Raw genomic sequence first — 26,658 nt, 5'->3', positions numbered from 1 at the left:
TGACGTCGAAGGAAGAAATGATCTTAAACTTTATATAATACATAATTTTAATGTAAATGAAGATTTATTTTTATTGATAATATATTTGGAGACAGGGAATGGATCACCTGATGGTAAATGGTCTAAACCGCCCACCAATTTTACCAACCACCAAGATTAGCGCTGTAGGCAATATTGACCATTCCTTACATCGACAATGCGCCACCAATTTTTGGAATTAATATGTTATGTCCCATAGGCCTGTTACCCTACGAATATTTCTTGTGGTGGTAGAATATGTGTCGGTGTCTACCCAGACGGTGCTAAGAGCTTTACCATAAAGTTAAAATTCAAATAAAATCTGCCTCAGGTTTTGCGAGCGTCTCGTCTTAATACGAAATCGTCACGCGGACGTCGTTCAAACGATGGCGCAGGGTGTCCTCGAGCTGAAGGAGTCACACGAGGTGGAACCGGGCATCGAGAACTCCATCCAGTACTTCTTGGACAGATTCTACATGAGCAGGATATCCATCAGGATGCTTATCAATCAGCACAGTGAGGAGCTATATATTATATTAATTGAATGTCACGTTGGTCATAAGGCAGGGCTTGATTAACCATCTCGGGGGTCCCTAGGTAATAAACATCTCGGCATTATCCTTTTCTAACATAAATTGAACAAAAGTTTTTACTTTTTTATATTAGGAAGGAATGACGTCACCATTTTCGATTATTTGGCTCTAACCATTGAATAATCATGGAATTTTAAATTGCATCAGCTCGGGGCCTATACTGCCTGATGAATAAACCGGCCCTGTTCAAACCCCGGGTTTTTATGACAGGGACTTCTCTTACTTACCCGTTCTAAACAATATTTTATATTTATATACCAAAAAAAAAAAAAAAACTGTAACTATAATAATAATAATATCCTGGGACATTTTTTACACACGGCCATCTGATCCCAAATTGAGCAGAGCTTGTGCTAAGGAAACCAGACAACTGATATATTACATATACTTTTTTCTTTTGTAAATACATACTTATACAGATAATTACACTCAGACTCAGGACAAACAGACGTGTTCATGCACACAAATGTCTGTCCTGGGTGCGAATCGAATCCACAACCTTCGACGTACGGCACGTATTTACCAACCACGACAACCGGCCTGTCGAAACTATATGTATCTATTGTAAAGTAACCGTTATTTATATAATTTAATAATATTTATTATTTACGTCTCATAATCTTATATACTATGCAATAAACAGATATAATACTGACAGTGAGATCACGTTTTTCAAAGATAAAACTATTGTTTTTGTTATAAAATTGATATTAACTATCAGACATGTTTTGTTATGTAAGTTAAATTTACTCGTATTCATTATTTACTACTTAATAAATAACTGGAATGTGTTCCAATGCCTCTCTTCATGTTTTTGTAAACAATAATTCGATACGACTCGTAACGCGTAAAATCCAAACAAATAATAATAATGTCCTCCAGACCGATTTCGGCCACGGCGGCCAATCTCAAGAGAGATTAGCCAACTACGCGGGAGATCTTATAGTGCACAAGTGTGTGCGCACAAACACAGGTGCACTCTCTATTCCCTAACTCTCATAATCCGATGGGACGGCAGTCTGACGCGACCGGAAAGATTTCAAGCGCCGAACCAACGGCTACACGTGCTTTCCGAGGCACGGGAGTGTACACACTTTCAACTTTCAGACTCCAGGCTGCTACTGAGAATTTTCTGACAGAAAACCCAATAACTTTTTATTGGCCCGACCTGGGAATTGAACCAAGCCACTAGACCAACGAGGCAGTCAAAAGTCAAACAAAAATAAGCTTTAATATATACTAATAAATGAGGGTTTTTTTTTTAAATTCTAACTGAAATCAACTACATTCAAATATATTAAGCTTATACCAGAATACGCAGCGCGTTTCAGAGAATGTTTAGTACATAATAATCTTATGTAATTAGCTACGCTGTCTCAGTATCGCTCATTTTAAATGTATAATTTAGACTTATATATAATATTGATGTTTATAAAAGTAAAATGTTCGCAATTCTGACAATACGCTTTATTATAAAAAATGTAAAGTAATATACTTGTCCCACTGCTGGACTAAGGTCTCGTTTTCTTTTGAGAAGCTTTCTCTGTCACGCTGCTCGAATGCGGGTTGGTGGATACACGAGGTAGTTTTTATCCGCCACACGTAGGCTGCCTCACGATGTTTTCCTTTACTATCGAGCACGGGATGAATTTTAAACACAAAACAAGCACATTAGTGGCGAGCAAAGCAGAATTAAGTGGCGCTTGCTTGAACTCGGAATCATTGGTTAAGTGTCTCGTCTTCTGACCACTGGGCGATCACGGCGCTTGTCTCATCTCTGTTTAATTATTAGCTAATTAAATTTTTGAAAAAATCTGATCATAGTACTTAAAGTAACAGCCCGTATACACGAACCCACCCTGAAGGCGAAATAGCAGCCAAACGCCAGCGCAACGCAAAGTCCGGTATCTGAGTATGTATAGCACAACACCGCACTGTGTCCAGCGCTGCTGTTCGGCGAGCAGCTGGGCGCGCGGCAGGCGTCCGTGAACGGGATGGGCAACGGCGGGCGGCACGTCGGGTCCATCGACCCCGCCTGCGACGTGGCGGCCGTGGTGCGCGACGCCTACGAGAACGCGCGCTTCCTCTGCGACCGCTACTACCTCGCCTCGCCCGAGCTCGAGCTGCTGGAGGACGGAAGTGAGTGCCGCCTTTGTGACGTCACCGTCTTAGTTGTTTTGGGATGATCAGTGCATCGAGTGAATTGCGTGAAAGTTTGCTGGGGATTTTTTAGGTTCTTAGGTTTTGGCCTGTCTCGACCGCAAAAGAGTATAGATAAATAAACAACTCTGGCAAAATGAATCTGTGAAAATCTTGTCGAATGTCGGCGAAGTTGTTTTGCGAAGCTATTAAATAATCGCTTGAAATTGAACATCCGATGTTTTTTTATCTTTGCACGTTCTTCGATTGTAATAAGGTTCTACACCCTTGTAATAGTTGGCAGTGTTTGCCATGCTTCGGAAAGCACAGAGATCCGACTGCCATACGTCCGATCTGTCTCTGAGACGATAGTGAGTGCACTGAGTCAGTATTTTTTTATAGAATAGGAAGACGGACGAGCATATGGACCACCTGATGGTAAGCGGTCACCAACGCCCATAGACACTTGCATTGTAAGAAATGTTAACCATCGCTTACATCACCAATGCGCCACCAACCTTGGGAACTAAGATGTTATGTCCCTTGTGCCTGTAAGTATGTCTGCACTATAATATATTCTATCTGTTGACAAGTCTTCGAAGTCGTTTTCACATTGTATCTTAAATCACCAACTTTCAGTGCCAATCGACCGTCCGATGCCGATAGTGTACGTGCCGTCCCATCTCTACCACATGCTGTTCGAGCTGTTCAAGAACGCGATGCGTGCTGTCATGGAGACCCACGAGAACTGCCCGCCCCCCATACAGGTCAACCTTGTCCGGGGCAGGGAGGACGTCTCCGTCAAGGTCGGTCTTTCATTTTTCCATCAAAATAATCCACTTAAAGTAAATTTGAGTCTGTGTTTTTAAAGGATAAATGTAAAGCTACCATAAAATGTATGTATGTATACCTACCTACTCATCAGTTATTCTACCGCAAAACAGCAGTACCAGTGTTTTTTCATTACGGACACAAGGGATATAACATCTTAGTTCCCAAGGTTGGTGACGCATTGGAGATGTAAGGGATAGATAATATTTCTTACAATGCCAATGTCTATGGGCGGTGGTGATCGCATACCATCAGGTGGCCCTATTGCTCGTCCGCTTAAAAATGCTTCGGAATGTACAAGAAAAACCGGCGAAAAACTTAAGTGATAATAGTATTAGTGTCTTGCATCGTTGGAAAATTATGTAATTTTTGAATGAACTACCATCAATATATAAGCCAAAAATTTAAATACGATATTCCTCTATCTGCGAATGGAATGGCATTTTTTAACGAGAATTTTATGAAAGCACGAGCAAATTGGTTACCTCGTGGTAAATGGTCACTTTCGCCCATATACACTGGTAGTGTGCGGAATATAATCCACTTCAATCGTCAAGCGTCAATGGCCAACTATGGTATGTAAGGTGTTATGTTTTCTGTATATAACACTGGTTTATATATACATATTGATGATTGGTAGGAGAATAATTGATAAGGGGGTAACCACTTAAACGCGCCTGTATAAAGATCATAACATTAAAATGGTCCAGAAAAAAGTCATCCTTGTTTATAGAAACGGACTGGAGCCGAGGGTTGCGTTTTTAAAATAATATTACTGTGCACGGGATCCATATCAATACAGACGCCAAATGTTTGCAAAAAAGTTTTCAAAGCTGACACCGTTCTTGTAATGAACAGAAGTTGAGTGTTCCGTCGTCCGTGTAGTACAACATTGCCCATTTCCAGATGTCAGATAAAGGCGGCGGTATACCGCGCAGTGTCTCCGACCTGCTCTTTAAGTATATGTACAGCACGGCTCCGCAGCCATCTAAGTCGGACTCCCACACCGTGCCGTTAGCTGGTGAGTGTTCCTTCACACTTTACCGTTAGACAAGGACAGCGATATTGTCTTTTAATATGATGTTCTAGATATTTTTTATTAATTGTTATTAGATAAACAATTCAACAATTTTAATAATACAAAAGAAAATATTAATTGGATTTCCTGAAGCGCCACTGAAATTATATATGCTTAATTTGTGTTTATAATTCATCTCGTGCTCGGCGGTGAAGGAAAACATCGTGAGAAAACATGCATGTGTCATGATGAAAATCTGCCATTTGTGCATCCACCGAATCGCATTGGATCAGCGTGGTAAAATTAGCTTTAAACCTTCTCCTCAAAGGAGCCTTAGCCCAGCTGTGGGACATTTGCAGGTTGTTCTTGTTACTTTAATGAAGATTATTGATTGATTGCAGGTTATGGTTACGGACTACCCATATCTAGATTATACGCCAGATATTTCCACGGTGACTTGGTCCTCATGTCGTGTGAAGGGTTCGGCACAGATGCAGTTATATATTTGAAGGTCAGTTGAACTTTCTATATTATAGTCCGGCTCGAAGGACCAGCATTTTGATGCATATTTTACATACATTTATTATTAAATTTTATTATATTTCATTTACATTTATTTATTAATTAAACTTTAACAGCGCTCATAATTTATTTAAGTAATAAATGTAATTAATTACACATTGTAAGGTTTTTACTAAATATTATTTGAAAAATAAAGAATACTTTGATAGTTTTTTAGAAGAATACTTTGTAAACAGTGGTTTTTCAATTTAATTTCAGGCTCTATCGAACGAAGCAAACGAACTACTACCGATATTCAACAGGACTTCCTCGAAGTTCTACCGCACGACTCCCGCGCCCGCTGATTGGTCGGCGCCCGTTCCCACGCAGACGTGTCGGAGGGATAAGCCGTCCCTTTCCCACAAGGCGTAGGGAACATAACGAGGGAGACAGACTGTATATATATATTGTGTTGTGATGTAAAATTTAAAAGTGAAGTATAAATGAGTGATTTTTAATTAGTGTAGTATATTAAATGTGTGAAAGAGACAAGAAATATTTTAAACTAAACTGGTGACGTAATAGAAGAGGTAAGACGTAATATAATGATCGACCAATCACAGTGGTTAGGCATAAAACGGATTGGCAGTGTAATTACAGGCACAAGGGACAGCATCCTGGGGAATGGATCCGAGGTGTGATGTCTCGTGTGTCTGTTGACACTGTAAGGCATTGTATAAACAATCCCGGTATAAACCGCTCACATTGCCAATGTCTTCTGGCCAAGTAGACCATATCAACAACATCAAAACTAAAAAATATGTCAGGTCTCTTTCACACATTGATTGGTCACAGTAAGAGGGAGATTTGTGATTTGGCTTGTACGTTAACATTATTTATGAAATAGGTTACTATAATCAAATAACACAAGTATACGTCAAAGCCCACTTTAATATAACACATGCGAAAGAGGCATAAAAATAAAAAAAATATTTGACCAATCAAATATTTCTAAAATATAAGTTACGTAACTTATTTTTTTAATTATATTAAGATCTATTAAGTGAGAGATTTTATATATTTTAAAATACTCTACAAATGCAAGCACAACGTAATACATTATGTAATCAAACTTAGGTCCTTTATCATAGTAAGAGTCACTAACCTAAAGTAATACATTCATCTAATCGCTCATTGGTCAATTGTCGATGACGTAATAGACGACCAATGAGCGTTCAGTATTGACCCTTATCTGCCTACTTGTTTATAATCCATAGACAAAACCATCCGATGATGACAATCGTTGAACCGAAAACTAATTTACTATGACAAACTTACTTTATGGTGTTTAATAAGCAATATATAACAGTGAGTATATGTGGGTTAAATCTATAATTGATCAGCATTTCAAATCGTATAAGCCTTTATGATTTAAAAAAAAAAAAACAAAATTCAAATACTATCATTTAATAATGTAAATAAAAGTATACATTTTATTTTGTATATATTTAATTCATGTGATACTCAATTTTAAATACTTTGCTTGCGAGATTCAGTAACACCATTACTCTTTGATCGGTTGCTGTGTCAACCGAATCGTTTTTGCGAATCAGTAACTGAATAAACTAGTAGCCCTAGGCCTATCCAAGATTGCAGCTCCCTACTGCCTTGTAGGGTTGGGGGCGTAATAACGGGGGTAAATCAAAAAAAAAAAAAATCATGTATAAGATTTCAATTGGGTAATTGCTATGGATAGATTTTTGAGTTTTTAATTGGTTAACCCTTTTTTAGGGACGCATTTGAGTTACGCCTCGTAAACAATATTACTATACGTATGCAAAACAAAATGTTCTTCTTGAATATAGTAACGGTATATGAATCATAGCCAATGACGCTTGAAGTAATCCAATTCTTTAACACTTGTCATAATTATTACAATAAAAATTAGCCAATTCATAGCCATTGGCAAATTATAATCAGATATGTGAACGTCTTATATATTATAATAAATAAATAATTTATTCATGCGGTTTTTGTTTAAATTAATTTATTAAAAATTGATAAAAAACTTGTGATAGTATCGCCTAAAATTTTTAAATGAATTAGATTAAGAACTGTGTATTTACTGTCTAAAGTGTGTATTAATTTAGAGCACTATGTGTGCTCTTTATGATTATTTTTTCTTACAGAAAATAATAATAATAATTAAGTAAAGATTTAATTAAATTAATTATAATAATTAAATTAATGTATGAATATTCAAGTGTACATTGGCTTTGCATATCACGCAATAGCGATGGCTTCTCTTTATGATTACGAATATATTTTCAAATGATAATCAGTTAAATATATTTCTATAGAATTAATCTCTGTGGTAATGGAAATAAGGTTGATATCATAGCTCTGGTGTTACTAGAAAATTCGCTTAAGAATGATGTGATTAACGAGAAAACGCTGTAAACTCTAGTAATTAACAACATTAGTATTAGCAAAATATATCATAGATGTAAGAATAACTAATTGTGTATGGAAAATGTAATTTTTTTTATCAACAATTCATTTACGTAAAATGAAACTTAGCAAAGATGACGATAATTTTTGACAATTTATGCACGTTATATTTAATTATCGTTATTATAAAGCAATCGATTGATTTTGCGTTGCGAGTAACGAGACGTTAATCAATTTTTGAATTGTTGTCGAATCGTCGAAAATTAATAAACAAATATCAGCAGCTTTCACATTAATAATTGAATTGTTTTTAAAAAAAATTGAGGACAGATTATAATTTTATAGAATTAAATGTAAGTGTCAAAATATCGTAGATAAAAATATTATAACTATTTGAATCAATGTTAGAAAGTAAAAAAAAATAACAATTAGATTGTTTTAGAAATAATATTTATTTTTTACATAATATTTTACTTAAAATATTATGTAAGCACGATGTTAGTTTTAGATATAAAATTAAAATCACTTAAAAAGTTATTATAAATGAATCTTTGTACGGATCAAAATTTCCCAATATCATTGGGATTAGTTGAGTAATAGTTATTTGGAATGAATAATATAATACATAAATAGTTACATATTTTTTTATTGTTTGTATTAGAATCGAAGTACAATTTTTAAACTGGCACAAAATATCACTCATTAAATTTTGACATCTTACTAAATGAAATACCGCAAGTTAATTGTCCAACAGTACCAAGAAACGCTATTCTGACTTATGTATACTTTCAATATAAAGCTTGTACGTCCCATGTACGTCCTAACAAGTTGATTTGTGCAAAATACTTTATGTAAAAATGAAGTTGCACTGTTTTAAGCATCCAAAACTTATATCTTATTGTATTGTACTGTAATAGTTGAGGAAAATTATATTAATAAAATTTAAAGAAATAATCGGTTTTAATGCTCATATTATAGTACACATACATTTGATCAATAGTGCATCTCTATACACAACGAGCCTCACAAATAGAAATATGTTTAAATAGTAGCAGCTTCATCTAGATGTACTAATCATAATTAAATATAATATGTGCCAGAAAATAAAATAAGTACCCATACCTAACCTAATATTAAAAACCAAAAAACTTATACTATTAATTATGAGTCAGTGTTCGTCGCAACACTGACCAATGGTACTTGCTGCTGATCACGTTTGACAAAAGTTGGGTACATTAACAAGTACTATTGACATTGGCAGAATTATTGTTGGCTGAACAGTATTGTGCGCAGTGCCGTAAAAATTAGTAACAGATAAATGGAGCAGTTGGACTATTTTTTTTAGTCCAATGTCGTAATACGTTCAGCCAACTTACGTTCAAAGTTGAGTTTGGAATTAGTTCTTACAGATACAGAATACTTGGTCGCGTTTGTTTGACAATTAGCTTGCCGGTTAGTATTTGATGTTTTCTGAACTCACTGCATTTTCTTTTACTTTTAGTTGTAAGCGTTATTCCAAAATTTTTATGTAATTTAAATAAGGGTAGAAATGATTTAGAAATGAAATGTTTAATTTTTATGAATAAAATTTGATGAAATATGATTATTATTTGTTTATTTCAAATCCCTAACATCCGACCTAAATGGACATTACGATAAGACGTCTAAGACGACGGTATACATATAAATGGTTAAAGTTCAACTTAAAAAAAATGTTTTTTTACTGAAATAATCTTGTCGGATAATATTACAATAAATATATATTTTAATAAAGTAAATTATAACAATCAAATTGGTGCCCTTTGGACCGATGACGTCACCAAAGTTGTGGCAGGCGAAGGATTGGGAGATTGCGCATCTGGGGAGCGGACTATGTCGAACGGCGGATGACCAATGCCTGATGATGTCGATAAGGACGTATTAATAGTCACTCGAACAATTTTCTGCCGTCCCATTTTTTTCAATAGAATAAAATCATACTTGAATCCTCTTAATAAAAACAAAATTGTTAATTTTTATGGACTATGACCAGAGGCGTTTCTATAGAAATATTAATTATATCTGCTATGGCTTAAGATTTTTCCATATTGTCGCAGTTAAATAAGCACGATGTCTATCATTTAAATTTAAATTATGCTTTATATAAATAATACATTTATCGAGCTAGCAATAATTCTTAAGTAATGTCACTGACAAGTGACAACTCACGTTAGTTGTGACTTGTCAGTGTCATCGTGTAATCTTAATGTAAATTGTAAGGTGCCAGCTCTAATAAGAATTAGCTATTAGGTTATGTCTCACGCAACTTAAGCTTTTGTACCACATAAACAATAAAATTAAGCAATAATGAAGATTTATACGAACGATAATAATACCGCAACATTAAAGTTGCTAATAGCGGCTAATTTGGCCGGCAAAAAGATAGAACTACAGAAAGCAAGAATTGAAGGTAGTATTATTTAAAGTTTTTACAAATAAAAAGAAAAATAAATTATTATATTCTGTAAAGAACACATGTTATGATTTTCTTATTTTTCTGTTATTAATTAAAGTTAATTTTATCGTAGTATCTAGAATTATATTAATACATCAATGTTTTATTTCTACCCATTAAAATTCTGGAATTTCATATATTTACGGGGTTTTCCTATATCCTTGGAATTATTTGCTTTATGATGTTAATGTAGCAATATATGTCAGTAGTTTTGAATAAACAACAGCTTGATTTTTACTTTTTATGCTTTTTAACCAAAAAAAGTATATTGTACAATAAAATTTATAAGTCCTGCATGAAATTCTATTTTATTATTAGTATACACTTTATAGGCCTTACTTAAAAACATTATTTATCGGGTGATTAATTAAACAATACTTTTACTTCTTAGAGTAAATATATAAATCAGTGTTTAACTAAACAGCAACTAAGCAATGTTTATAAGTAGGAATTTCTGACATAATTTAAAATATTTATTTCCTCATACATGATTCTTGCTTAGTATTTATATATCTAATTATAAAATTAATTATAAAATATCTATAGCCTATTGCAATGGAAGCAAATCTATTATGAATCAAAGATTATTCAAGATGTCGACCAATTATATCGTGTCAATTCGATGTCAGTTATTTATCTGTCTTTACTCCTCTTGTTGTTGGATTAGGGTATATAAAAATATATATGCAACTAACCGGGTGTCAGTACTAAGCACTAGTCTGCACGGCAGACGTGTCCGCAGGGCCGAAGGCGCTGCCAGTGCTGGAGGTGGATGGCCAGCTCAGTTTCTTCAGCAGTAATGCTGCAGCACAATATTTATTTCCAATTTTAGATCTTTCTGAAAATGGACAATGGTGAGTTTTTATGTTTGTGTTTTTCTCAAGAACAACAATTAAATAAAAAAAAAAAAAAATTTTAAAGCATTATACTTGCTCATTGATTTTGAAAAATATACCAATAAAAATACATCAGACCTAAGGAGAAAATTCAGTGATTTTTGTTGTTCAACATTTCTTGTTTACATTTTCAAGGTATAATCATTACTCAACTATTTTTCATTCAATTCATTTCATGAATCATTTTACTAGGTTTAATGTATCCCTACCACCGGTTCGAATGTAGATTCTATAAGATATTCTGGAAACTTTATTTTTTATCATATTTATAATCCTTATTCATTTATCGGTAAACATAAAATGTTCTGCAGTCAACAGATGCAAGAATGGGAAGCAACACGCTTACAGCCAACAACAGCAGCGGTGTTGATGAGCAAGTCTGTCCCGTGTGACCTCAAGCAAGCACTGAACTCACTACTCTTGATAGTTGATGGACTTTTAAAGACACATAAATATATTATTGGGGTAAGTCATTTTAATATTTTACTTTTTAATGTTATCTCAGGATCTATCACTCCAGTTTGAGAAAAACTTTTGGAGTAAATAGTTCATTTCTAGAGAAAGGTAGTGAAGGTCTGTAAGAGAGTTGTTTCAACTGTGCAGGACATACTATAGTGCACAAGTGAGTGCATAAAAATAAGTGCACTCTCGTAATACACTGGTACTGTACTGTGGTACTCACAGCGCAAGAACAATGGCTTTACGTAGTAACAACGTTACTATCGTTTTTATACCCGTTCCTGAAAATATCTCAACAAAAAACCCAATAACTTTTTATTGGCCGCACTTGGTATTTGATCTCAGGACCTCATGTTACACAGCCTTATAAGCGGCTGAACCTACGAGGCAGTGAAATATGTATAACTAAATAAATTGAGAAATATTAAAACATTAGTATTTTAAAATAAATTTATTGTAAAAATTATAAATAAATTTTCAATTCAATTTTCAGGATAAACTCTCGGTCGCCGATATAACAGTATGGAGCACCCTGTATCCATTATGCTATAACAAGGATCTTCAAAAGCAATATTTAGCGGAATGCCCCAACATTATGAAATGGGCCGATGAGCTAGGATCAGCTAAAGCTATTCAGGTAAATAAATATATTTCATGGGAAAATGTACCAAGACAATTTCGATAGATTTTAGTAATGTTCATATGCCTTTTGTCTATTCCAATAGCAGAAGAAGTAAAGGTAAATAAACTTTAGATGTACATATCATATTCCATGCAATGCTAATAGATTTGCTATATTATGAAAAACAATCCCATCAAAAACATAAATGTGAAATAAGAGCCAAGTTCAATATTATGATATATGCCTTGGTTGTTGACTTCAACGACGAAAGAAGTGAGATCTAAATGGTTGCCAAGTTCAATGGTCAGACCTGAAATTTATTTATAACAACATAAAATATTTTATAACAGCTTAAAATATCATTTCTTCTTATGACTTAGGATAATATATTGAAGCCTAAGGTCTGACTTGGCTAGTTCTCATATACAAATTATTATTAAGTACCTACTGAAACAGTCATGGAAGAGCCCTATGTCCGATGGCTATGTTTCTACCAGCAATCTAAATTTGCGTCTCGTCTAAAAATCTAATCTTGCGTAAAGTCTCGTATTGGTAAACAAGCTCCCTTAGTACGATTGTGTCATAAATATAACAATAACCTTAAATCTATACCTGGCATTGACATTTTTTGTGACTCTCCCTCAATCTTTAGAAATAAATTACTTAATTATTATAAAATGCATGATTAGTTTTTATTAATACTTTTAATAATTTTTAATTATGATTTCGCCGATTGATTTTTTATTATAACAATGACATTATTTATTATTTAATTTTGACATTTTTAAAATTACTGATGGTTTTTTGTTACTTTTAATTTAAATATGATTAGATTGAATCTGGAAGTGCTATGTACACTTGTAATTAACATGCATTTTTATTTTTATTTTATTTATTTTAAGGACCACTAGTAGCTACTACATGTTTTAATGACAAATGTAAAACAATTTAGTGAAAATAGCTAACATGTGAAGCTTTTTAAAGTAGCCACAACAATTACAATATTTGTTTTAAAAATACATTAACACATAATTATAGCAACATGAGTAGAAAGATTAAAAAAAAAAAATAATAAGTCCAAATTGATACAAATTAAAGATCATAAAAAAATAAACATGCACTTAATAAAATTAAAATTAATAACACAAATAGTTTGAAATTGATATAGGTACAAATTAAAATTAAATAATTCATTAAATTCATGCAAAGCTTACGTTACAAAATATTACTAAAAATATACTAATTAATACAAAATAAAATTAAGATAACATTATTTATTATTTATTTATTATTTATTTGCATCTCTCAACAATTCTAGCGCCCGTTTACGATAAATCATGGCAGAGTCATTAAAAATATCTAGATCTTGACAAAAACCATTGTACAACCGTGATGATCTAGGCATTGGTGCATTACATCCTAATTTCGTTTTTGATATTCTGACATCAAAAGTGCCCAGAAAACTACGAGCATTGCGCCTTGGAATACGATAGTATATCTTTTCAAGTAAGTAAGTACAGTCGATCTCGTTACGAATTATCTTAAATAGGAAAGAGAGATCTAATAATTGTCTGCGTACAGAGAGACTATCCATATTAAAGTCTTTCAAGAGATTGCTGTAATTTTTTTTAGATTTATTGTATGAGGTTTTTTTGTTTCTGGATAGATGATATACAAATCGCTTCTGTATTCTCTCTATACGCAGACGATGTACATTGTAACAAGGATTCCACACAACACTACCGTACTCCAGTACACTACGCACGTAAGCGTTATAGATTATTTTTTTCGTGTTATTCGTGAAGTGTTTACCATTTCTAATTAAAAATCCTAACGTTTTGGAACTTTTCGTAATTATTTTATTGAAGTGCGGGACAAAAGTAAGCTTGTCATCAAAAATGACACCCAAATCACTTATTTCAAAAACTTCCTCCAACTTGATGTTATCAATGCTATATATTGTTTTGATTATATTGAGCTTCCGCGTAAATTTTATATGCTTGCATTTACTGACGTTTAATTCCATTTTATTATTTTTACACCAATTATATATAGCATTAATATCCGCCTGTAAGAGCTCTGAGTCAGCTAAGTTGTTTATTACTTTCGTTAATTTTAAATCGTCCGCAAATAAAAATACTCTACTATAATGTACCGTATCGCAAATATCATTAATGAAGATATTAAAGAGCCAAGGTCCTAAGTGTGACCCTTGAGGAACCCCGGAGCAGGCTTTATATAGACTCGAGCTAAAACCTTTTAAGACAACAAATTGTTGTCTATTCTATAAATATGATTTGAACCACTCAAGCATATTACCATTGAATCCGTACTTGCTTAGTTTTAAGAGTAAAATATCGTGCGAAACTTTGTCGAAAGCCTTGGTTAAATCGGTATAAATTGCGTCAACTTGCTTGTGGTTATCAATAGCTGGCACAATGAATTCACTGTACGAAACAAGATTTGATGTTGTAGATCGACCCTTTATAAAGCCATGCTGGTTATTATTATTCATTTGCTTTACATGACATTCTAGATATGGGTAAACTATTGCTTCAAATACTTTGGCAAAAGTGGAAAGTATGGAAATCGGTCTATAATTCTCAATGCACTCACTACCCTTGGACTTATATACTGGTACGATCCTAGCTATTTTCCACTTATCGGGAAAAACACCTGAGCGAAGTGATTCGTTGTATAATAAATATAAAGGGAAACTTAGTACCCATGCACATTTAGAAATAAATATAGGAGGGATATTATCATAACCTGTCCCTTTAGTTGTATCAAGTCTTTTTAAGTATTGATAAATCTGTCCTCGCGATATTACAAAATTAGTGAACGCTCCAAAGTCATGTTTACATTGATTATTATAAGATGGTAATGTATATGAACTTTGAGATTGTGTGTAAACAGAAGCAAAATACAAGGCAAATTCGTTACAAATTTCTGATCCCGATTTTATTACTTTTTGTTTGTAAGTCATTATGCCTGGGAGTGCGGTACTATTATCTTGTTTGCCCTTAAGGTATGACCAAAAATATTTAGGATTTCTACTAATATTTTCTTCAACAATCTTAATGTAATTATTGTAGCAAATTTTCGATAAATCTGCACAACGTTTGCTCAAAAGACGTAATGAAATTTCATCAAGTGGGTTTTTATATATTTTGTATTTATTTAAAAAAACTTGTTTCTCTTTATATAAATTTATCATTTCCTTAGTGAACCATGGAGGATATTGTTTCCCTTTTTGTTTCTTTTTTGGTACATATTTTTCGATCAATTTGTTCAAAATTTTATAAAATTTATCGATCATTAGGTTTATTGACTTACAATTACAAAATTCGCTTAACCAATTGATATTATTTAATTCTGAAATTATACTTACGTAGTCAGCTTTAAAATAGTTCTTCTTATCACCAATAACATTACTTTTTAAAGAAGTTCTTGATGAATAAGAAACTAATATATCTAAGGGAGGATGGTGGTGATCTGGAGGCACTATTGGCAAAATAGACTTACTAATTTTTATGTTATTATGATTACTGAATATTAAGTCTAATATTTTATTATTGTTATTACTAATGTTATTATGTTGAACTAAATTATTGAGAGATGCAAAATCAACTAGCAAATTTCCTAAGGAACTATTAGAAATAACATTATCATCAGTAGCGAACCAATTGATATTACTTAAATTAAAATCACCCACGAGCATAACATTTTGTCTATTCTCTGCAATTCTACTATTAAAATTATTGATAAAATTAGATAGCATATTACGGCTGACGGGAGGAGGCAAATAAACTGCACATAATGCAATTGAGTTACACTCATCGTGACAATTTTCTCGTTCAATATTTATCCAAAGATCTTCACACTGACTTTCACAAAAACTGAGTCGCATTGATTTCAGTTTATTTGAGACCGCCACTAAAACTCCACCACCATCTTTTTTACAATGTAAAAGTAAACTATCACGATCTCTTCTGTATACTGTATAACGGTTGTCGAATACTTCATGGTTCTCTATTTTATTATTAAGCCACGTTTCTGTTAATATAATAACATCATAATTTGCACACGATAAATTGCAGATGAAGTCATGAGTTTTAGTACGGAGACCTCGGACGTTCTGGTAGTATATATTAAGACCGTTGAATTTTATAACATGAAACACTAAAATGATCTATGAGTTTAGAGAGCAAAGCAATTTACTGGATATTATTCAAAACAGTATGATTTTTTACATAAATACATTCTGAATGTTCTGTCTTTCTCATAAATACCTTGCCCTGTCTAACCCACACAAATCTGTATTTTTTTTCTTTAGATTTTATTCGAGCTGCTGCATGTAAAGACTTAATAGACGGTGACAAGTGTTCCATAACATATATTGGCTGCTTATCTGCTGCAATACCTATGTGACTTGTGTTAAGTTTATCGTCAGGATGCGATTTATTGTAATTGATGACACATGCTAGCATCGTGTCTCTCATTCGTGGTGTGGATAGCTTTACAATCACAGATCTGGGTCTTTTGTCGCTGTTGTTCAATTTTGCAACTCTAGTACAGTGATGTATATCAGACTCCTTTAGATCACATGATATTGCTTTACTCAGTTGCATTACTGCACTAATTAAATTTTCTTTTTTATGCTCAGGAATCATTTGTATTTCAATGTTATTTGATCGATTATACTGCTCCATAGTATGTATTCGTTGTTGCAAATCAGATGTTACATTTTTTAGTGCATTTTTCTCTCTTTCCATTTCCGCAATTTTATCGTCGTAACTTGCAATTATTTTTTTAGTAGATTCGTATTCTTCGCTCAAAAAAGTCATCGAGTTTTCAATAGTAGATATTTGCTCTTTTATAGGTTTAAGATTTTCTTGAATCATTTTGTTTAACATGTTAGTGATATCATCCAATAGTAAATTTTTAAAGGCCTGAAACTCATTACGAATAATTTGTTCAACGTCTTGTTTAGTAAGTTGTTCTGATGCAGGCGACCACTTTTCAGACTGTATGCTTTTTTGCCGATTTGTCACATTGTAAGATTCTGGAGAAGTATTATTTCTTGTTGTTATTATTTTTTTCTGTGGAATCATTCTTACTTAGTAACGACTATAACAGCAACTTCTTAACAGAAAAATAAATAAATTGAAATAGGTCACCAACAACTTGGGTTTGAACCCGTATCGCTCGTGCGTGGAAGTATGGTTCACACCGTTGGGCCAACGATATGGTTATCGTTCAAGTAAAATTGCGAACTGTATGTACAATATTATAATCTGCGCCTGGAGATTTTATTAAACACCCGCTACAAAAAAAGTTATTCTCTTTGTATCTACTCACTTCACTGTATGTTTTTTAAAGTATTTCTTTGTTTTAAAATAAATTACTAGAACTTTAGGTGTTTCTTAAAGTCGTTTTATAAAGCATTTATTTTTATTAATACACTACTTTCTTAACTTATTTTGCTCGTAAAATAAGTCACTGCCCTCAGTAAAAGTACCTATATTATATAATTATCGTTTCACCCTTTTGCGTATTAAACTTATTCAAACAATAATGTTTTTATATAGATCACACACTGTCTTTGTTATTTACACATATCTACGTTTTATGATTTCAAAACACAGTCCTTATATTTTTAAAACAATTTTTTTTTACGGAGCTATATAGTTCCGTGCGCTTACGTCGATGACACTCAATGAAAACTACTAAATGTATAATTTAAGGACATTTTATCAATATACGTAAGGTACAATTCTGTTAATTATGCGATGAAAATAATTTATAGATTACATCAATATCTTACACTGGCAGATAACAATTTTTACGCGTAAAAGGAATAGCAAAAAAAAAACATATTAGATATACTATATATGTATGTTGTAAGTGTGCTTTTATAAATAAATAAAATGAAAATAGCTTTAGAACTTGCGAAGGCTATAATATAATTTATAAATAATTATTATTACACATGAGTTATGAAGGGGTCAAAAGTGGCTTCAAATGGTTCATGTAATATTACGGTGCTGCTCGCCAGTTCTGTTAGCTTGAACTTGGCAAGACACGCTATCGCGTTTCTAGATTCTTGAATATATATTTATTGATAATACAACACTGTTCCTTTTTTTAACGCTGGAAAAACGCGTTACGCGTTTCCCCCACGGGAACAGTGGGGGGTATTTGGGGCTCGCCGGTGTCAAAGGCACCGAATGCGCCCCGAACATCGGAATACCCACTAAAAAACCAGCGGTACTCTTTCCGTCTTAACGAGGAGCCCCACAGGATCGCTTTCAAGTGCTACCGTGGCGCTCAATACAACACTGTCCCACTTAACTACTTATACACACTTTAATTTTACATCCAAACTTGCACTAACGACCATTTACGCCAATTTTTTCATATTTATTAAACTTGAATGTGCTTAAAGTTACGCAGAATTATTAGATTGTATCATACTATCAAAACCTGTATGTATTGTAGAAGTATATAGAAGCTGATATAATAAAATTATATAATCCCAAAATACATCTGGTATTAGATATAAGACTGGTGGTAGAGCTTTGTGCAAGCTCGTCTGGGTAGGTACCACCCACTCATCAGATATTCTACCGCAAAACAGCAGTACTTGGTATTGTTGTGTTACGGTTTGAAGGGTGAGTGAGCCAATGTAATTACAGGCACAAGGGACATAACATCTTAGTTCCCAAGGTTGGTGGCGCATTGGTGATGTAAGCGATGGTTAACATTTCTTACAATGCCAATGTCTAAGGGCGTTTGGTGACCACTTACCATCAGGTGGCCCATATGCTCGTCCACCTACCTATTCTTTTATAGAATAGGTAGGTGGACGAGCATATAAAGATATACTTGAGTGATTAGATATGTTTAAGTTTATTTTAACTTAAGCAACTAAATAAAATATGTTTATATGATGACAATGACAAATGTATTTGTGAAAATTTTCAGGAAGCGGTGAAGCAGTGGGGAGGCTCGGTAGAGGGTCCGTTCGGGCCGACTTCCGCTTTGGGCATACCGCAATTCACGAACATGGTCTCCCCTGTTGGGTGAGTTCGAATTTTAAGCCTTGTGTATTGACTCCTTGTTGACAAATTCGTTTTCTGTCAGCTTTAAGAACAGTTTCTTCTTCATTTATTTATTCTATTACTTCTTATAATAAATCCTTAATAATGCGATGGCTCTAAATAAGGGCAAAGCTAGTGTTACATGTGGGGGGGGAGAGGGGGAAGGCGATAGCCAAAGGCCAGGACTGATACATATATTTTTTTTTATAAAAAAAGTAGTCGGACAGACAAATGGGCCCACCTGATGGTAAGTGGTCACCGGTCACCACCACCCATAAACATTGGCACTGTAAGTATCATTAACCTTACATCGTCAATGCGACATCAAGTTTGGGAAGTAAGATGTTATGTCTGTTGTTACACGGGTTCGTTCAACCCTCAAACCGGGACACATCAATACTAAATGGTGCTATTTTGTGGTAGAAGGTAAAAACCTGTATATCTTTGAGCTACTGAGACCTTCAGGACTATATCTTACGCATAGTGTTAAAAAAAAGTATATTCTTTTGCAGGTCCCCGGAATCTCAGGACAACACCGTCACAGCAGATGAAATAGAAGCGGCAAAAGAGAATTACATCAACGGCGTTAAGAACTTACAGGAGCCTTTGAAACCACAGGAAGTCATGTATGTGTAGTATAATGCTTACTAATATTATAAATGCGAATTTGGGTTTATTTCTTTGTTTTTTACGCTATCACGTCTTAACTATTCAACCGATCACCATGAAACTTTGTATATACATTGTCTCGACTTATATTATGGCATTCAATGTAAATGAATCAAATTCTTCCATTAATTCATTCATGTGTCATTGGATTGCCATTTTAATGGCCGCCATTGTCGTCCAATATGTTGATTTTATTAAATCAGTCAGTGCGCGCGTCTGGCGCCGGCGCTGTCCTGAGAGCGAGAGGCCAAGAGGCCGCGGGGGTCGCTCGACGCACGGTCACACGCGCTACTGGCAGATACACCATTATATTTACCATAATATACATCATTTACTTTTTATATTTCCATTATTCGGCTGTACAATAGAATAGGCACCCGTCCTATATTTTTCTGACCCACCTAAATGACATACATCACGTTGCGTGGTGTTGCTATTCTAATAAGTGACGTCTTATACCCGCTTAAATTTATTATCTCTGACATATATATATATATGCAAATGCAATGTTATTTGATAATGATCCATGCTGAATACGAGTTCGTTTCTCTTCCAGCTTACCGGTGAAAGGTCGGAAGAACGTGCTGATAACGTCCGCCCTGCCCTACGTGAACAACGTGCCGCACCTCGGGAACATCATCGGCTGCGTGCTCTCCGCGGACATCTTCGCCAGGTGAGGGCGCCACTCGTACTCGGCGGGGGGGGGGGGGCGTGCTAGTACATCACATATTCTATCGCTAAACAGCATGTTCCAGTTTGATGGGTGAGTGAGCCAGTGTAAATACAAAGACATATTGGAGGTGTAAGGGATGGTTAACATTCGGGGATCACTCACCATCAGGTGGCATAGGCCACAATAAAATTAATCTTATATAATGATTTTATCTTCACTCTCAGTAACTAACTCGGAGACAGTGCTCTGTTGAAACGGACACTTGATCGACTTAATTAAGACATTACAAGTCAGACTTATTATCAATGAGTTGTGTTGTGTTATACATATGTTTTAGTGAATAATTAATAATTATGTATGCTTGTTTAAATTTGTTGTCTTTCTGTGAAACAGCGAGATGGCCCAGTGGTAAGAACGCGTGATTCATAACCGATGATCGTGGGTTCAAACCCGGGCAAGCACCACTGAATTTTCATGTGCTTAATTTGTGATTATAATTCATCTCGTGCTTTTCGGTGAAGGAAAACATCGTGAGGAAACCTGCATGTGTCTAATTTCACTGAAATTCTGCCGCATGTATATTCATCAACCCGCATTGGAGCAGCGTGGTGGAATAAGCTCTACAGTATATATCTTCTCCTCAAAAAGGGAGAGGAGGCGTTAGCCCAGCAGCGGGACATTCACAGGCTGTTACTGTACTATGAAAAACAATTGTTTATAAATAAACAATATTCAGCATAAAAGTTGTATCACAATAACAGACTTTTATTTGTATATATAGTTATATACTAAAGGTCTTTATATACTTCTGATTTGTAATGCTGCTAGCATTCTTTTCACCATCATGACGAGCCGGTTGGCGTGGTTTTTGGATGCTTGCCTTTCACGCCGAAGGTTGTGGGTTCGATTCCCACCCAGAACAGACATTTGTGTGCATGGACATGTCTGTTTGTCCTGAGTCTGGGTGTAATTATCTATATAAGTATGTATTTACAAAAGAAAAGTAGTATATGTAGTATATCAGTTGTCCGGTTTCCATAGCACAAGCTTTGTACTCGCTTAATTTGGAATCAGATAGCCGTGTGTGAATAATGTCCCAGGATATTATTATTATTATCCCACGCGGTCACGATTTGTAAAGTAACTATTTTAAATTTTTATCATATATCTATGTTTTTATTTTATATTTAATATACTTACTATTATTTTTATATACTTTTGATTTAAATATTATATAATTGTATAAATTTCAGGTATTGTCGCATGTGTGACTACAACACGCTGTTCATATGCGGCACGGACGAGTATGGAACGGCTACAGAAACGAAGGTATGAACAAAGAGTTTTATTATTGTGAATAATTAATACTAACTTGATTCAATAGCGCAATGGTTCATGGGTCGCCTGGCGATGTGTCGCAGGTTCGATTTTGACCCCTTGGGCTGTTGTCGACCCCACTGGTAACATGTGTTTTGCTCTTATTTGGAGGGGTAAATAGGAATTTTAGTAATGCACTGGTGGTAGAAGGGCAAGCTCGTCTGGGTAGGTACCACCCACTCATCAGATATTTTTACCGCAGTTATTGGTACTGTTGTGTTCCGGTTTGAAGGGTGAGTGAGCCAGTGTAATTATAGGCAGGGACATAACATCTTAGTTCCCAAGGTAGCGCATCGGCGATGTAAGCGATGGTTAACATTTCTTACAATGCCAATATCCTTAAAAAACACGCATTGCTATTATTTTTTAAAAAGAAATTTTTTTATTTGTTTTTATAAATAACATGTAAGTGTCCCACAGCTGGGCTAAGGCCTCATTTAATCTTTGACAATGTGAGGAGCATATTCCACTACGCTGCTCCATTATGACTCGGTAGATAACAAATTTTCCTCTGACACATGCAGGTTTTCCTTACGTTCTCCGGCAAGGATGGATTATAAGCACAAAACTCATTTGTGATTGCCCGGTTCGAACACACGATGTTTAGTTAAGGTTCACTAGACTATTTCAACGCTTAATAAGTTTGTGTTTTTTATCGTCAGGCTCTCGAGGAAGGCGTGACGCCGCGTGAGATCTGCGACAAGTACTACACGATACACGAGGCGGTGTACCGCTGGTTCGATATCGGGTTCGACTATTTCGGCAGGACGAGCACGCCGGAACAGACCGAGTGAGAATATTGTTTTATAATCAAATTTTATATTTTTTATTTCATTTGATTACCCAACAAGGAATACACATAACAATATATAGGTTTCATTCAGCATTCGTCTTATATAACCGAGTAACAGCTGATATTGTAATATTTTTTTTATAGAGTAGGAAGGCGGACGAGCATATGGGCCACCTGATGGTAAGTGGTCACCAACGCCTTTAGACATTGGCAACGTGAGAAATGTTAACTATCGCTTACATCACCAATGCGCCACCAACCTTGGGAACTAAGATGTTATGTCCCTTGTGCCTGTGATTACACTGGCTCACTCACCCTTCAAACCGGAACACAAAAATATCAAGTACTGCTGTTTTGCGGTAGAATATCTGATGAGTGGGTGGTACCTACCCAGACGAGCTTGCATAAAGCCCTACCACCAGTAAAAAGCCCTACCACCAGTAAATGATAAAATAAAAAAAAAAAATACAAGTTGAAAATGATAATTAAGGAACCAAAACTAAAATACTTCTTATATAACTATAAAAAAATAAAAAAAATAAATAATAAAAATACAAATAGAATGATAGAGATAAGTTTATATTAAAACTTGCTTAAGATTTATTTTTATTTGATTAAGGCAAACAGTAATACCTAAGTTGTTTTTTGCAAGTCCATTGTATGGTTTATATATACTATTTTCCTGAACTTAAAAGATAATGTTCCACTGCTGGGCTGTCTTTGTGGGAATGATTTAAAACTCATTAATGTTATATCTAATGCGTGATAATAAAGAAAGTATTTATAATTGGTGGAATGAACTTTGGTAGAATGGGTACGGACAGAAAAAACAATAAAAAAAAAATATTTTTTTCTAATTTTGATTTCAGATTGTTTATGTTTTTAATTATGTTATGGAAGTATAAAATAAAACAAACTCCGAATTTCCTCTTTGATTGTTCTCATTTCAAGGTGCTCGTGAACTTTATTGTTGGTTATGTACCATGGTACTTTTGCAATTGTCCTTTTGATCTTGTCCAAAGAGAGTCTAAAGTTCCTTCCTAGCATCCAATATAGGCTGTTGTACTTTAGCTGAAGCTCCTGTTTTTTTATATTTGACGTGGTGCCTCCAGGTTATCCTACGATCAATTTGTAAGCCAAGATATCTAACATGATCACTGTTGGGTAGAGTACATTGCCCCAAATTTACAGGTGAACAGTTTCCTTTTTTAAGGGTGAATGTCACCTGTACTGATTTTGTAGCACTAGCCTTTATTTTCCATTTTCGGAGCCATTCGTTTACTTTGTTAAGGCCCTTTTGCAAGTTCTCTGATGCCAGTTTTGGGTCTTTATTACTTGCTAGTATTGCGGTGTCGTCTGCGAATGTAGCTGTGGTTATCCCTGGCGTTAGCAGTAGGTCGGCAGTGTACAGCGTGTAGAGCATGGGGCTGAGAACAGATCCTTGTGGCACCCCGGCGTCAATCTCTTGGAACTTAGAAGTGGCGTCACCTTCTTTCACATATAATATGCGATCCCCAAAGTAAGATTTGAATATTGGAAAGTATGAGTGGGATGTATTCTGCTTGATCTTACATAGTAGGCCTTTGTGCCAGACCTTGTCAAATGCCTGCTGGATATCCAAAAACTAAGGACTTTCTTATGACGTGAAATACTCTGTGGACTTGTTCCACTGTGCCATGGCGTTCTCTAAACCTAAATTTATGATATGGTATCGCTTTGCGCTCCAAGAGTCTAGGCATAATTCTGCGAAGTATTGTCTTCTCCAGTACCTTGGATAGAATAGGCAACAGACTGATTGGTCGATAAGACTACCTCGGGCGACACAGGTCTAGGGGGAAGGTCCATTTGAAAGTCTTGATTTAGAATATGATCAACATATTCTTCTGATGAGATGTCAGATGTTACATTCATTTTGAAAACACTTGTTAGATGATAAGCAAACAAGTCCGCTTTGTCCTTGCTTGTTCTAGCCCAGTCGTTTCCCTTTTTTATTGGGGTTTGTGGTAAGTTAGGTCTGTCACAAGAACGGGTGATTTTCCAGAGCGAGTAGTTGCTGGCTTTAGTCGCAGTTAAAGACTCCAACTTTGCTTGCATTGTTAAATCATTGGCATTATTTATAGCTTCCTTCAATTCTACAATGGCTTTGTAAAGGGCGGCCTTGTCTTGCGGATGACGGCTTAGCTGCGTAATCTGCGTTTTTCCTGGATCATGATCTTTATTTCCAATTTTACGTTTGTGGGCTGGTTCCTATGTTTAGTGGCAGGCGTGCTTCTCCACGCGGCAACTTGTATGAGATTATTAAATTGCACTACTGCTGTTTCAAGTTCCTCCGCTTCTTTAAGTCTGATATTTAGATTGAGATTTCCCTGTGTTCCCTGAAGGAGGACCAATCAGTAAACATACTGTTGTATAATATTGTAGGTCTCTCGACTTTGTTTATTTTTGAGCTCATAGTTAATAAGACTTGGGTGTGATCAGATGACCCATCAGAGCATGACTCGATCTTCATGTACTGCTTGCGGAGTCTTTTTGTTAGGAAGAAGTCAACTATGTCCGGGATTCGATTATGATCGGGTGACCAGTAGGTAGGTTCTGTTCGGGCAATTATACTTAAGTGATTAATATTGACGTTCAACTTCAGTTGTCTTCCCTTAGTTGTATTTAGTCTTGAAACCCAATGGATGTGTTTGGAGTTCTAATCACCTGCTATAAAGCGATTGCCTAGATTTGAGAAGAAGTGAGAAAACAGATCGGAGTTTATTCGTTGTTTTGGTGGACAGTATACAGCTGATACATTACATCGGAGTACAGATCTTTACAATAGCCTCTTCTGGATAACGTGCACCTCCCATTGCTTGCGAGACTCTTGACCTAGTCTCAAAACAACTAAATAGTTGATGAATAAATCCCATTTTTCAACTTTTATGCCCCAGTTACTGAGTGATTTCAGGCATGAGGATGTTGTATCCAAAAGTTGTTTCAAACCAATCGCAGACTCTCCTATTAGATTTTTTTTATTAAATAGCTTCTTCATTATCTCATTAGTATTATATCGCAAATTATTGTATCATTTAATCAACATTTCCAAGCTTCGGCAAAATTCACTTCTGTAGTAGATAAGTTTTTAAGAAGATTGGCTGCTTCTTCCGTAATACTGCTTTTTAGGTAATGCAACTTTTGAACGCCACTCAAATTTCCATTTCCATGTATGAGAGACACAAACAAATCATAAAAGGTTTGCCATTTATCATAGCCACCTGAGAATGTTGGCAAATTGATTTGGGGCAATCGCACCTCGTATGTGTTCATTGGCTGAGTTTTGAGAATTTTTTTTTGAAATCGTTATTTGTTCTAAATCTTCCTTCAATTTCACTCTGTATTCAAAATAAATTTCTTCATATTTTTCAAATATTTCGTTTCTAAAATAACTCAATTTTAATTTTTCACTGACTGTGACTTTTGACACTATTTCCGCATGTTGGCCAAAGAAGATTGTATATAATTTCTCTAAATGCTCAAGGTTTCGCTTCTATAAATGATCTTGTGATTCTTTCTCTTGTTGATTTTTTTATAGTTACAAAATGCCTTCTGAAGATTTCTAATTGATCTTCTTGTTTTAAGCAAATTGTCTCCATCTCTAGATTTCAAAAAATGTCAACACTGCACTACTTCAATAAAACACATATTCTTCGAAACTCAAATCTCAATTTATTACAAAACCACATTTCATTTACACAATAAAATAAAAGTCTAGCCATCACGATTCAGTAATGCTCGATACCACACCCAGCGCCATCCAGTGACGAAGCGTTGACGTTGTTGACACATGAAAATTCTATTCTACTCTTTATTACCTTCTTAAAATCTTATATTTTCATTATATGTACACAGTTCGGGGTGCGGTAGTTACGATATAAATATTATTGTAAATTCTCTAATGAAGGTGCAAATAAAATTAACAATCTCGAATGTGAAGGATGCAAACATACTATGCCATTGGTAGCGCTCATAGCGATGTGAG

At 34.8% G+C, this 26,658-nt stretch overlaps 2 protein-coding genes across 3 annotated transcripts in view; both read left to right on the top strand.

The window, feature by feature from the left end:
- LOC126778976 (pyruvate dehydrogenase (acetyl-transferring) kinase, mitochondrial) overlaps window positions 1-9,154 on the top strand; it is a 48,898-nt gene extending 39,744 nt beyond the window's left edge. The window contains exons 4-9 of the mRNA XM_050502720.1: window positions 350-534; window positions 2,556-2,750; window positions 3,390-3,556; window positions 4,488-4,602; window positions 5,001-5,110; window positions 5,380-9,154. Of these exons, the coding sequence (XP_050358677.1) occupies window positions 350-534; window positions 2,556-2,750; window positions 3,390-3,556; window positions 4,488-4,602; window positions 5,001-5,110; window positions 5,380-5,532 (925 nt within the window). The 3' untranslated portion in view covers window positions 5,533-9,154. The remainder of the gene's footprint in view (window positions 1-349; window positions 535-2,555; window positions 2,751-3,389; window positions 3,557-4,487; window positions 4,603-5,000; window positions 5,111-5,379) is intronic.
- Window positions 9,155-9,779: 625 nt separating this feature from the next.
- The window catches only part of LOC126778973 (methionine--tRNA ligase, cytoplasmic), a 28,377-nt gene continuing 11,498 nt past the window's right edge, over window positions 9,780-26,658 (top strand). The window contains exons 1-9 of one of the 2 annotated variants that reach the window (XM_050502714.1): window positions 9,780-10,000; window positions 10,788-10,899; window positions 11,253-11,406; window positions 11,894-12,037; window positions 19,010-19,107; window positions 19,638-19,751; window positions 20,351-20,467; window positions 21,721-21,796; window positions 22,507-22,634. In XM_050502714.1, the coding sequence (XP_050358671.1) occupies window positions 9,898-10,000; window positions 10,788-10,899; window positions 11,253-11,406; window positions 11,894-12,037; window positions 19,010-19,107; window positions 19,638-19,751; window positions 20,351-20,467; window positions 21,721-21,796; window positions 22,507-22,634 (1,046 nt within the window). In that variant the 5' untranslated portion in view covers window positions 9,780-9,897. Of the gene's footprint in view, window positions 10,001-10,775; window positions 10,900-11,252; window positions 11,407-11,893; window positions 12,038-19,009; window positions 19,108-19,637; window positions 19,752-20,350; window positions 20,468-21,720; window positions 21,797-22,506; window positions 22,635-26,658 lie in introns of both variants that reach the window. The other variant, XM_050502713.1, reaches the window with a different exon arrangement.

Source organism: Nymphalis io, chromosome 28, assembly GCF_905147045.1.
Source record: "Nymphalis io chromosome 28, ilAglIoxx1.1, whole genome shotgun sequence".
In the NCBI taxonomy this organism is placed as follows: domain Eukaryota; kingdom Metazoa; phylum Arthropoda; class Insecta; order Lepidoptera; family Nymphalidae; genus Nymphalis; species Nymphalis io.
The sequence above is the reverse complement of the archived record's forward strand: the minus strand, read 5'-3'. Positions and strand labels throughout refer to the sequence as shown.